The sequence below is a fragment of the Linepithema humile genome, chromosome 6 (genome assembly GCF_040581485.1).
Source record: "Linepithema humile isolate Giens D197 chromosome 6, Lhum_UNIL_v1.0, whole genome shotgun sequence".
NCBI classification, from domain to species: Eukaryota; Metazoa; Arthropoda; class Insecta; order Hymenoptera; family Formicidae; genus Linepithema; species Linepithema humile.
The window spans coordinates 13,635,812-13,650,008 of record NC_090133.1 but is presented as its reverse complement, the minus strand read 5'-3'; the positions used below and the strand labels follow the sequence as shown (position 1 = coordinate 13,650,008).

The 14,197-nt window shown below is 36.2% G+C and overlaps 1 protein-coding gene across 3 annotated transcripts; it reads left to right on the top strand.

Moving 5' to 3' along the window:
- The first annotated feature begins 7,165 nt into the window (after positions 1–7,165).
- On the top strand, positions 7,166–10,540 carry LOC105670683 (A disintegrin and metalloproteinase with thrombospondin motifs adt-2-like). Of its 3 annotated transcripts, XM_067357797.1 has the most exons (5): positions 7,166–7,839; positions 7,936–8,141; positions 8,252–8,982; positions 9,227–9,594; positions 9,656–10,540. In XM_067357797.1, exons 3-5 carry the CDS (start codon positions 8,444–8,446, stop codon positions 10,240–10,242), a joined length of 1,494 nt encoding a protein of 497 aa, XP_067213898.1. In that variant the 5' UTR covers positions 7,166–7,839; positions 7,936–8,141; positions 8,252–8,443; the 3' UTR covers positions 10,243–10,540. The 3 variants fall into 3 exon arrangements, with proteins under 3 accessions (XP_067213898.1, XP_067213899.1, XP_067213900.1); XM_067357798.1 differs by having other exon boundaries at positions 7,936–8,982; XM_067357799.1 differs by having other exon boundaries at positions 7,166–8,141.
- The last annotated feature ends 3,657 nt before the right edge of the window (positions 10,541–14,197 follow it).

The following is a 14,197-nucleotide window of genomic DNA, read 5'->3' as shown; positions in this document are numbered from 1 at the left end:
CCCGGTCGACCAATGGAAGAGAACGCCGTCTCCCTTCCATTGGTCGACCGGGTCGAGCTCACACGGATAGGGTGACGTCATCGGTTCTCGGTTGTATTAGTGTGATGCCGCCGCTCGTTTCTGGCAGCATTGCTTATATACCCGGTCGCCCTACTCGGCGGCCGCATTCCGGTGACGCATTGCGGCCGGCGGCTTGATGCGTGGCCGATCGTCGTGGCCGATCGCGCGACTAGTGACATGGGTTAAGCTCATGTTACAAACTTTAACTTACATATAGGAATTATTGGAGAGAAAGGAAGAGAGAAAAAATATTAGGGCGCGAGTGGCTAAGCCGGGAATTGAACCCGGGTCTTCCGCTTGCCGTGCGAATGTTCTCACCACTAAACTACTCAGACCCCACGCTTCTAACATTTATCTCTCATATATTAGGAAATCAAGAATTTTTAATAAATTATTCTACAAGAAACAGTCTCTTGTAGAATAATTTATTAAAAATTCTTATGAGAAAAAATTAAAAATTTAGCACTAACATCCTGCTACGGCTCTTGATGCCATTCTATTATATTTGTTAAATTTACAGAGCCTTTACATTATATGTGTTTAAATCACGCGGGTAAACACGCGTTTATGTCCTACAGAATTGTTGATTTCCTAATATATGAGAGATAAATGTTAGAAGCGTGGGGTCTGAGTAGTTTAGTGGTCAGAACATTCGTCCGGCAAGCGGAAGACCCGGGTTCAATTCCCGGCTTAGCCACTCGCGCCCTGATATTTTTTCTCTCTTTCTTTCTCTCCAACAATTCCTATATGTAAGTTAAAGTTTCTCGATATATGAGAACAATATACTTATAATTTCGTACACATTAGTTATCTTGATCTGAGATCGGTGTACAATCTAACTGTCTCTTGTTGAATAATTTATTAAAAATTCTTATAAGAAAAAATTAAAAATTTAGCACTAACATCCTGCTACGGTTCTTGATGCCATTCTATTATATTTGTTAAATTTACAGAGCCTTTACATTATATGTGTTTATTTTTATCTTTTAAAATATGATGCATGAATACAGATAGTAAAATCATCGAATATCATGTTGAGAGCGTAATTTACATAGCTTTTTGTAATGTAAATGTGTGTTCTAATTGATTAAATGCGTGTCATTTTTCAGGAGAACACTAACATCGAGGAACCAGGAGACGATGGTAAGAAGCGTTTATCTCTATCTTATTATTAAAAAGATTTTCTTTCTAAAAGAAGTCGATATTGATAACGTCATATCTAAAAATAAATCAGGTAGATAAATGCATACACATAATATTTTTGTATGCAATCATATCCATGTAGATTATTATTATTATTTTTACGGCGTCTAGTAAATAGCATCATAACCAGCAATAATGATAGCCTTAATTTTGACGATTTTAATTCACTAAAAGATATACAGGGCGTTTCAGATCAAACGGAGGTCCTTGAAGGGGTGGATATATTTTCGGTCCATTTACTGCTTTAGTCAAATTGTCTGCCACCATCTCTTCAGTAGGAATGTACGTCAAGTTAATGATTCCATTTGTTACTTTCTCACGAATGTAATGATGTGGGACATCTACCATATATGCTTGGATCTCGCTCTAAAACCATCTGTCCTGGCAAGTCCTAAGGCACTTTGGTTGTCACATTTGATTTTTATTGCATCAGTTTTACTATTTAACTTTAGTCCTTCACTGAAGCTTTTAAACTATAATGCCTCCTGAACTGTGGCCGACAAGGCCATATATTTAGCCTCTGTGTTTGATAGGGCGACCGTCTGTTGCCGCTTGCTCATCCATGATATTGCGCCTTTATACATCAGGAAAATGTACCCAGTACAGGAACGGCGCTTGTCTACATCCGACGCCCAATCTGCATCTGAAAAACCAATTAAATCATTATTATCTGACTTAAAATAACGTACCTTAATCTCTATAGTGCCCTTTAGGTATCTAAAGATGCGTTTAATTGCCGTCCAGTGACTCTTGCCAAAATTGGAGTTGAAACGGCTTACATCGTTAACAGCAAAAGCGATGTCAGGGCGTGTGCCCTGTGCCAGATATAGAAGGCTTTCAACCGCCTCTTGATAAGGTACTCCCTCAAGTTCTTGTTTTTCATCTTCTGTTTTTGGACTCATTTCAGTTGATAGTTTCTGATTCGGGTCGCTTGGAGTCGCCGCAGGTTTACAATTAATCATGTTAAATTTTTCAAGTATCTGTTTCGTATATCTTGCTTGATCCAGACAAATAGCATCAGATTCATACGTAATACTTAATCCAATGCAATTGGTTACCTTTCCCATATCTTTCATTTTAAATGCTTCACTGAGAGATTTCTTCAGCTGATCCTTTACTTTAGCATTTGCCCAGAAAATCAAGAAATCATCCACATAAATGGCTATTATCAATGATGCATTCTGATTGTAAAATACACATGGATCTGCACGAGATTGAATAAGTCCAAAGTTTTTTTAACTTGTTCTTGAACTTTTTATTCCATTCTCTGCTGCTTTGTTTCAAGCCATAAATGGCCTTTTTTAATCGACATACTTTGCCTTGTTCATTGTTCAATCTTTCTGGTAGCTCCATGTATATCTCTTCAGATAAATCACCTTGCAGGAAAGCTGTCACGGCATCCATTTGATCTATCTTCAAGTTATGTTTAACTGCCAGGGCTATCAAGTATCTAATTGACGTATATCTTACGACTGGTGAATAGGTTTCATTGTAGTCTACACCATAATTTTGCGAGTATCCTTTAGCTACTAACCTCGCTTTATAACGTGCTATTTCTGCATTTCCATTGCGTTTTGTCTTGAAGATCCACTTGCATTTTATAGTCTTTCTGTCACATGGCAAGTCGACGAGTTCCCAAGTAGCGTTTTCTTCAAGTGACTTCAGCTCTTCATCAATCGCCGTTCTCCATTTTTTACTATCATATCTGTCCATTGCATCCTTGAGTGTTAACGGATCATCGTTTTCATTACCCATAGTTAGGTAACAAACCCTTCAAAGTTTCTTGGTTTTGGTGTACGAGACGATCTTCTTAGTTGATTTGATAGCGTCGGCGTTTCTTCGAACTCATAATCTTCGTCACTTGTATTAATTTCCTCAGAGACTGATCTGAAAGAATCGTCTTCCGTATCACTGTATAGATCTTTCGATGGTTGAACATCCCCTTTTATTGATGATTCATCCTTCTCTGAATTAAAATCTTCATCTATATTCATAACCGTTGATAATTTTTGTTGGTTTTCCAAGAATTTAACATCCCTACTTAAGGTAAGTTTCTTCGTGAATGGATCAATACATCGATAACCTTTGGTACCTTGATCATAGCCAACAAATATCTGTTTTGTCAATTTTGGATCCTATTTGGAACGCTTCTGTTTTGGAACATGAACCATTACTTGTAAACCAAAAATTTTCAAATTACTTACGTCAGTCTTAATTTCTGTCCACATTTCTTCCGGTGTTTTGCCATCCAGAGTCGAATTAACACATCTGTTTACCACATACGTCGCCATGTTGACTGCTTCAGCCCAAAAAATTTTATCGAGTTTAGCGTCAAAAAGCATGCATTTGGCTCGCTCCACAATCGTGCGATTCATCTATTCCGCAACGCCATTTTGTTGAAGAGTGTATGTATTTGAAGTTTGGTGTTGAGTTCTCTCACTACTGCAAAATGTGTCAAAGTCCTTGTTACAGTATTCCGTTCCATTGTCCATTCTAATTGATTTCACCTTGCAGTCGGTTTGTGTTTCAATTAGTTTTTTTTTTAATTCCTTGAATCGCTTGAGTACCTCAGACTTAAAAAATAAACAAAAACATTTTGTGAGAAATCATCGACAAATGTTAAAAAATACCTGACTCCTTCTATCGAAGCAGTTTCCATTGGTCCACATAGGTCTGAATGGATCAAGTCCAATATCTGCTTTGCTCGTTTTCGGGATGCTTTAAATAGAAGTCGAGCTTATTTGCCTTGCATGCAAACTTCGCATTGTTTTACCTCTTCAGCACCATCGATAAATTTTACGCCATCCACCGCGCCGTCTCGCATCTTACATAATCCCCATAGTTTACATATGCTAGCCGTCTATGCCATGTCATCGCATTATTATTGGTTGAAAGCATACAGACTGCGCAGTCGCTTGAAATTCTATAAACTCCACCCAATGATTTTACTTTCACGATGCACTTTCTATTCTTGCCTATGATTGAGCATCCATTAGCATTGAATATTATCATGTTTCCATTCTTTACTATTTGGTCGACAGAGAGTAAATTTGTTGATAGCTCCGGTACATGCAGAACATCATTCACGTCTACGTTCTCATTTTTTATCCTTAAGGTGAGTTTTCCAGAGCCGGTCACAACCATTCTTTGGTTATTAGCTGCCAAGATTTCCGTTACCAATGTTGGTCTCACTTCATTTAGCCAATTTGCATTAGGTGTCATATGTTGAGGCGTTGCACTAGCGATATATCAATTGTTCTGATTTTGCATTATTTTAGACAAGAACACTGCACTAAATGCGTTATTACTTTCCTTTTTGTCCTTATTTTGTCTTTTGTCTGGTTTGCCATCAGCGCTGGTCATCTTTTCGGTTTTATCAATCCTGAATTCTTTACCACATTGGTTCGCCTTGTGACCTCTTTTGCCACATTTATAGCATTTTGGCTTGCTATCGATGCCCTTTGGTTTCTTACCATTGAATCCGTTTTTACCAAAAAATGCTCCATGAGTTTCCCTTTGGTATGCATTGTCCATGAATTTTGTTTGCACAGCGTCAGACGTAGTTTTTATTCCACTATCTTCAAAATCCATCGCCAACGGTTTAAATTCGTCTGTAAGACCCGCCAGCATAATTGCACCAACTAATTCGTCATCGATGTTGAGGTCTATATTGTTTAGTTTATTCGCAGCATTTGCAATTTGACTTACATAATCGGACATTGATTCACAGTTCTCTAAACGAACGTTAATCAATTTTTGTCTTAATCCGTTTTTATGTGTAACTCCAGTATTTCGAAACAAATTCTCAAGTGTTACTCACATTTGTGCTGTATTTTCGGCATTCTCAACATGTACATACAGTGATTGATCGATGCTAAGCAAGATCCTTCCTTTGGCCCTTTTTTGCTTCTCCGCATCCACGACTTTGCCTTCACCAGTAATGATGCATCCCTCAAGACCATTTAGATCAAACATTGCCCGCATGGCCATAGACCAAGTGTGATAATTTTCAGCTCCTCTTAGTTTATTTATTAACGACCACGATTCATTTGAAGCCATCTTGAAAAATTTTACAATGCTGTACGAGATAGTTAAGAAAAAGAAAGACGCGGTGATTCAAACACGATACCCTTTTGTGACACACACGAATTAGATTTATTATTGCTGTTCATCCAGAGCCACGCGGCACATGTACTTTTTCTATTCTTATATATTACACTGAGCCCATAACCTGTTGAGCGCAGTTAGGGTAAGAAGCGAGACACGTCTTTACTCGACAAAAGACAATCTGGAAGAGGAAGATTTATTAATAACATTTCGCAGATACAAAAGAACATCTTATTAAGTCCAACATGGCGCGCGGTTAAAAAAAAAGAATGGTATTTTCTTACAACACTTTTGAAACACATTACAGATAATTTCGACAACGGACAATTGTCGCCAAGACGTAATCATTCTCAACATAGAGAAGAAGATTTTGACAAATACAAAAAAATAAAGGAGGCCTCCTCTGTGATTTACAAAAATTATTTTTTAAACAATCTGTTTCCTTAGAAAAATCTTTGCGTTAACACTTAAATCTTAAAACAAATCACCTACGAGTGGTTTTGTCCAATTACTCAAAAGTAATAAGTTTCTTAAGAGGATTTTATTATAACAATTAGACATTTAAACAACTTTTTGTTGCTTAAAAGAAAATACATAAAGCATGTTAAAAAATAGAGAAAGATTTTTTCTTTACATGAAAGACTTATCCTCTTTTCATAATATTTAGGAGAATTTTTTATTTAATATTTTACAAATTAGAGAAACGTAGGAAAGGAATATTTTACTAATTTTTATGAATGAGAAGTTTCCTGACGTTTTAAAAAATTAGTAATCCTGAAAAAGACTGTTTTGCAAAAAATTGCTAACCCTTAAAAGGATTTTTTTAGTTTTAAAAAGGACTTGTTAAAGTAAATTTTCAAAATGAGCCTTGCAAGCCTCAATGCACGTTTCCGCACGAAGAATTAAGTTTGCTCTAACGCAGGCCTCGGAATTATTTCATTTTTTCAGCCGATTCTCGTGGTATACGCCTCCTTTCCTCTCTTCACCGCGCGCGCGGCAGCCGCTAGGGCCAGCGCCGCCGAGCGTTAGGAGCGGCGGTATCCGATAAATGTTGGGTTCTTCTTCCTTGATCATTAAAAGTTAAAAAAATTTATTAAAAATATTTTTTTTATTTTTAAATTTATTATGTGAAAATATTTTAATAGATTTCCACGTCACCCATGAGGTACTATTGCTATTGAGGAAAAAAATATTTTTAATAAATTTTTTTAACATTAATCGGATAGCGCCGCTCCTAACGCTCGGCGGCGCTGGCCCTAGCGGCTGCCGCGCGCGCGGTGAAGAGAGGAAAGGAGGTGTATACCACGAGAATCGGCTGAAAAGATGAAATAATTCCGAGGCCTGCTCTAACGCGTTGAAGCATTGGTCCATCGACAGTTTGGACAGCTATTTGCATTTTTGCAATAATTTCTTCGGGTGAAGCGGGCTCTTGTTCATACAATTTGCTTCAGATGACTCCACAGAAAAAAATCTAATGATGTCAGATCGGGTGAACTGTTAACAATCAATATGAGAAATACGACACAATGTGTCGAGAGGAAATGTACTAATACGATAACATTACTCACTAATGTATTTTAATAGTCCACCAATGTTTTCATTAATACCTACACAAAAACGATTAATAAACAAAAACGTAAACTAAATTTTATTGCGAAATAAAATAATTTTTAAAATTATTTAATACAAATTGTTATTTATTTATTGAACACATGAGCTCGGTAACCGAATATGGCACGTCAGAATAAGATACAATATACATATTTTCTGTTGTCAGTAAATCGGTAAGTAATTGTATTTTCCTTTTATATTAAATTTGATATTTATAACGCTAAATTGCCTTAAAAACGTTATGTTTTAGTCAGTCTAAAATTGCCATTGATTAAATTTTTTTGTTTGTAAGTAATGTTTGTGAATAGTGTTATCCCACATATTGATCATAATTCGGATTTTCTAAAATTCCATTGTAGCAAATATTATATACAATGAAATATACAATTCAAAACCGAAAAGAAAAACGCGTATATACAGGATGTCTCAATAAAGTGTATAGTGTTTCATTACAATATTTTAACAAAATGGACAGATGTTGACTTGTCAAATGTGTACATTTTATTGAGACACCTCAATATGTGACATAGAAGGTATATATACAATAAGTGTCACTGACAAAAATAATATAACTAAATAATATATCTAAAACTAAATGCCAGTATGTGTTTCATACGCGATCAGAAGATACGATAAACCTGTGAGTATTATAACGTATGTATATCATAAGTAATTTGATATATAAAAAAAACGTAAATAATACATTTTCAATTAATAAAATTGAAAAACGCAAGAAAAAACATGTTTTTCATATTAAACTTGATGTTAATATTGTTATTAAATGAAACGTACGCGAATATTACACAAGATATCGAAAGAATATTGCTGCCGGCATTGAATACAACAGACGTAGAAGAAGTACGTGAGTTTTACTGTACTGCTTCGTTCATTGTTTAATTATCAAAATATCATTCGAGAATTATCAAATTTTTCAAATTCTTATATAATTTACAGATACCATTGACTCTGAAAGTTTTTGGAAAACGGATCCAATTAAACCTGCGTAGAAACAACCAGATCGTATCTACGTTTAAAGTATGGACACATGACGCAAAAGGCATTACAGAAGATCTGTCGCAATCATATGCATTGGATCCTTGCTATTATCTTCACAAAGTCATATTAGCACAGCGGCCATAAACTTTCATAAACATGGATGGGTCAGTGGTGTCATGTAAAAAACAAACAGTTTTTACTTTTATATTCAATTTCTTTTATTTTACATATAAGCATGAACTGCAAGAACCTTAATGTATATTTTTTAAAGTAGGAAGGATTTGTTTTTTTGGAAGACGACACATTGGCAATTAGACCTTTGCGAGATAATTTTGCGTCTTTATCCTTAATCGATGATCTTTGCGTTAAAGAAGAAATTAATATTTCATTTGGTAAACCTCATCTTATTAAAAGATCATCGCAATCATCTGCTGATTCAAGTTTTCATAATTTGGATAATTTTGAAATGAAGCGACGTCATATACAAGATACGCAAAAAAAATTAACTATGGAATTGGCTGTTTTTTTAGACGAAGCCGCATATCGTACGTTCGTGTCTTTTTTGGGTGAAGATGAGAAAATATTGCGCATGTTGATATTAGCGTACGTGAATCGTATTCAAGCTGTGTTTCATCATCCGAGTTTGGGTGTTTCTATCGATATTTCATTAGTACATTTGGAAATTATGAAAGAACAACCGTTAAGTTTGCCAGTTTTTGGCGGCGACGATACGAAACTGCTCTTGTCGTTCTGCAATTACGCGGCAACTCGAAATTTTCCGGACGACGATGATTCGCGTCACTGGGACGTTGGTCTTTACCTAACAGGATTAAATATTTATTGGATGAAAGGAGGTACCCAGCAATTAAGTACCGCAGGAATATCCCGCACCGATGGCGCGTGCAACTTAACTAGATCGTGTGCAGTAGTAGAATTCGGTATTGCGGATAACATAACCTCGGGTTTTTCATCGTCTCTCACTGCTGCTCATGAGATCGGTCATGTGTAAGTTTATATATAAAGTTTAACAAATTTGTTTAACATACAAGTTTAAATATGATAATATGTTTTATAAAAATTATTTGAATTGTTTAAGTTACAATCAAAAAGCAAAGAAACTTTTTAAAGAGATTTTTTTCTTTAACTGTTCAGTATGATAATTATTAATTAAATTTAATATTAAAATATTTAGAATAATCAATGCAAAGTAAAACACATTGTCAAAATTAATAATTTATTTGATTAAAAGTTTGGGAATGAGACACGATTCCGATTATGAAATTCCGTGTGATGCATACAAATACATAATGTCATCTGACCAGTACTCTCAAGGTCAAATCACATGGTCCGAATGTAGCCGTGGTATAGCTGAAAAACTTTGGTACGAAAAGGATTGTCTTCGAGATCAGACGAAACCGAAACGTCTAGGTGACACATCACTCGACCACTCACGTTATCACGATTTACCCGGAAGAAAATGGACCGCCAAAGCACAATGCGAAATATATTTTCGCGACAAGGATGCAAACGTAGTCTCGTTGTTTGATATATGCAAAACCTTAGAATGCGAAATGCCTCATGATAATTTATATGCCTTCACGGGACCGGCATTGGAAGGTACATTTCCCGTTGCTGATCGCTGGAACAGTTTATAGCTTAATTAATCTCATTTTTTAAGGAACTTATTGTGCACCCGGAAAGGAATGTCGTGGCGGAGAATGTGTACCCGTTATCAAACCACCGTACATTTTTGAGAATTGTGAAGATGATAACTGGAGTGAATGGAAAGAAAGCACCTGTCAAAGTATCTGCTTGGAGAAATCTAAAGGTGTAAAACTCAAACGACGTTCTTGTAGACATAGGAATCGCAGAACGACGAGTTGTCAAGGGCCATATTACGACGTAGTTCTGTGCGATGATACTTTACCTTGCATTAAGAAACGCAAGACGATCGACTCATTTATCAAAATAAAATGCATGAAATTTTTCAGTAACTTTTCCACCATATCGTTTAAGAATTTGACGCTTAAACTAGCACCTAAGTTCGAGCTAGGATGGCAAGCCGCTCATGATTTTGAGAAACCGTGGATAGCCTGTACTGTACACTGCCAACAAAAAGATTCGTCTACTATCGACGCACTACGCTTGGAAATGCTCAACCTTAATATTAATCCGTACTTTCCAGATGGAACGTGGTGTCATAAGAAAGATGGCCAGGATTATTACTGCCGACAACATTACTGTCTGCCTGAAAGTTATTCTTAAGAATTTTTGAGGGATTATCAACATGTGTAAACAAGTATCAGAGAAAAAGAAAATTATAAAATGCGCGTAAATCAGTATAGAAAAGTTGGTCAATTTGTTTGGTACCGAATTTTCGATCGCACAATCTGTCGTGTTAACATTTGTTTTGTGTATCATCTATACCTTGTTTGATGGAGTCAATAAACTACGTCAAATTATAATATCTAAATCGAATTTCGGCAATTAGCATTAGTAAAAACATAATAAACAATTAAAGTAACAAATAATAATTAATATGTTTGCAAAAAGGGAAAATAAATAGCTCAATAAAGTAGAGATACTTTTATTCTGTACGACACAATGTGTAAAGAAAAAATCCACGAATGCGATAACGCCACTCACTATATATTTTAATAGTTTTGTTACGTCCTGATAGGACTCCACGATTCTTTTCTTCTTCGCGAGTTTATATTTCATTAAAAACGAAACCGTATCTGGCAAACACGGGAAGTAATAAATTTTAAACTGTTTGAATAATGTCGACATAGCCTAACGAAGCTTCTTTTACGCTGCTTCCGATAAACAAATAAAAAATTCATTTAACTCACAAGAGCGATATTTAAATTTAAACTAAATTCAAACTGTTGACAGAACTGACGTCATAAATTGAATGTTAAATGATCACAAGTTAAACTTCCTGCAGCGCTAAACGCTAAGACCAAGCAAATCATCAGCTCCGCTAAAAGAATTTTTCGCATAAACATAAATAGTGCCAGTCATAAAAGTCGACACCGGTTGAGTGTTTGTCAGATCGGATATTTCGCACTGCGAAAGCGTGGGCGATTATAAATTTGTCAATCAAATTACACTGCGTAAGGACTAAGAAACCACCCTACCATACTCACGTACCACCAATAGAATGCATAGATTCTTCTAAATGTAAGCAATCTATGCTCCACCGAGATCAGAAGAACCAATTAATTTTTTCATGAGACCAACGTCCGGAGTTATTAAGTAGGGACGTAAAAGAGAGGAGTAACAATTATAAAAACCCGTGACAGCCCTTTCCGGAGCAGAATATTCTGGAATAATATATCAGAAAGTTTTAGAGTCTGCAGTTAGAACTCAGTTCGCAAAAATCACTAAGCCAAAATATTTAAAGTGAACAAAACTGTGTCGGTTAACGTGCAACAATCATCAATAACAACAAGTGAGAGAAGCCGCCGATCTTGCTTCCGGAGCCAGAGGCCCCCCCTTCCTCCCAGCCTAAACCAATCCTACTACTTGAACTTCAGAGACTTGCAACAATCTCCAAGCAGTAAGTCCCTCTATTTAAATTTTCTTCTTTTAATTACATCCCCACGCTTTCCCCTCGAGTTAAACCATCAGATTCAAATTGGTTTTCTTTCTTTTTATTATAGTGAACGATTCAAGTTCACATTCTCAAACCATCCGCCGTTCACGCCAGAGTCGATCTCGAGTGGTCCAAATATTAAGAAGTTTATTATGCATCTCCGGGATAACGTCGCTTGCGTTTCCGTACCTTAGATTTAGAATTAATCGCCTCCGTCGCGCCGCGCGTTACTCCACTACACCAAGCCCACGCACATGCACACTATCGAGACAACTCACAAACAAACATGACATACAGTCTCCTTCGTCCCCCGCACCTCGACTTCCCACCAGCTCTTTCTGTAGAATTTCTTGAAGAGATAATCCCCGTACCTGCCTCTCCTGAGTCTAGGGCTCCATCCCCTAATCAACCCTTCCCCGATGATGTTGATCAAATAATAAATCTTTTTCCTGATGAACTCTTTCCTCCAGACTTCTATTTGTTACCCACTCGTCGAAATTCTTCCATAAGATATTCCACTCCATCTCCACCTTCTCCCCTTTCTCCCCTTCCTCTAGAGTACCAATATCATGTGAATTTTTTTAGTCCCCACGAGGAGTAACACACACACACACACACACACACACACACACACACACCACCTACACTTAAAACGTTAACTCTGAAAGGCTTTGAAAAACAGATTTAGTTAAACCTGCGTAGAAACAACCAGATCGTATCTACGTTTAAAGTATGGACACATGACGCAAAAGGCATCACAGAAGATCTGTCGCAATCATACGCATCGGATCTTTGCTATTATCTTCACAAAGATCATATCAGCACTGCGGCCATAAACTTTCATGAACATGGAGAGGTCAGAGGTGTCGTGTAAAAACAAATAGTTTTTACTTTTAAATTCAATTTCTTTTTAATTGATATATAAGCATGACACGCAAGAACCGCAATGTATATTTTTTAAAGTAAGAAGGATTCGTTTTTCTGAAAGACGAGACATTGGAAAGTGGACCTTTGCGAGATGATTTTGCGTCTTTGTCCTAATGGATGATCTTTGCGCCAAAGAAGAAGTTACTATTTTATTTGGCAAATCTCATTTTATTAAAAGATTATCGCAATTATCTACTGTTTCAAGTTTCCTAATTTGGATAATTTAGAAATTAAGCGACGTCATGTACAAGATGCGCAAAAAAATTAACTAGAATTGGCTGTTTTTTTGACGAAGTCGCATATCGTACGTTCATGACTTCTATGGGTGAAGATGAGAAAATGTTGCACATGTTCATATTAGCTTAGATGAATCGTATCCAAGCTGTGTTTCATCATTCGAGTTTGTGTGTTTTTATCAATATTTCATTGGTACATATGTGGAAGTTTTGGATAAACAATCGTTAAATTTGTCGGCAACGATGAGAAACTGCTTGAATCGTTCTGCAATTTCGCGAAAACTCGCAATCCTCCGGACGACAATGATCTGAATCAATGAGACGTTGGTCTTTATCTAACTGGAATAAATATTCATATGGTAAAGCAAGGCGGTTTAGATAGCATAAGATTAGCAAGCCGCAATAGCACGTGCAACTTGACTGTATCGTGTGCGATAGTAGAATTCGGTATTGCGGATAAAATAACCGCGGGTTTTTCATCGTCTCTCACTGCTGCTCATGAGATCGATCATGTGTAAATTTATATATAAAGTTTAACATACATATTAGTTTAATATACAAGTGTAAATATGATAATACGTTTTATAAGAATTATTTATTTTACAATGAAAAAGTAAAGGAAATTTTTTAAGAGATTTGTTCCTTTAATTGTTCAGTATAATAAATATTAATAAATTTTAATATTAAAATATTTATATAGAATAATCAATGCAAAGTAAAGCGTATTGTCAAAATGAATAATTCATTTATTTAAAAAGTTTAAGAATAACACACGATTCTAGTTATAAAATTCCGTGTGATGCATACAAATACATAATAGCATTTGGGCAGTACCATCAAGACCAAATGACATGGTCCGAATGTAACCGTAACATAGCTGAAGAACTCTGGCACGAAAAGAAGTGCCTTCGAGATTAGACGAGACCTGAAGATCTCATTGACGCATATGACCACTCACGTTATCAAGATTTGCTCGGAAGAAAATGGACCGCCAAAGCGCCATGAGAAATATATTTTCGCAACAAGAATGCAAATGCACGATAATTTGTATTCTTTCACGGGATCGGCGTTGGAAGGTACGTTGCCTTTTACTGATCTCTCAAATAGTTTATAGCTTAATTAATCTCATTTTTGAAGGAACTTATTGTGCACCCGGAAAGGAATGTCACGACGGAGAATGCGTGCCCGTTATCGAACCACTGTACATCTTTGAGTATTGTGAAGATGATAACTGGAGTGAATAAAAAGAAAGCACCTGTCAAATTATTTGCTTAGAGAAATCTAAAGGTGTAAAACAAAAACGATGTTTTTGCAAACATGGGAGTCGCAAAACGGCGGGTTGCAAAGGCATAATTATGACGTGATTTTATGCGATGATACTTTACTCTGTAAGCTGAAACGCAAACAGATCGACTTTATTGTAAATAAATGCAGGGAATTCAACTCTTTTGCAATTATA

Bases quoted from the DNA above. Each gene is read 5' to 3' on its own strand.
- LOC105670683 (XM_067357797.1), top strand. From the start codon at position 8,444: ATGAAGCGACGTCATATACAAGATACGCAAAAAAAATTAACTATGGAA. The intron at 8,983-9,226 runs GTAAGTTTATAT...TTTGATTAAAAG, and splicing joins GCTCATGAGATCGGTCATGT to TTTGGGAATGAGACACGATT. The intron at 9,595-9,655 runs GTACATTTCCCG...TCATTTTTTAAG, and splicing joins CACGGGACCGGCATTGGAAG to GAACTTATTGTGCACCCGGA.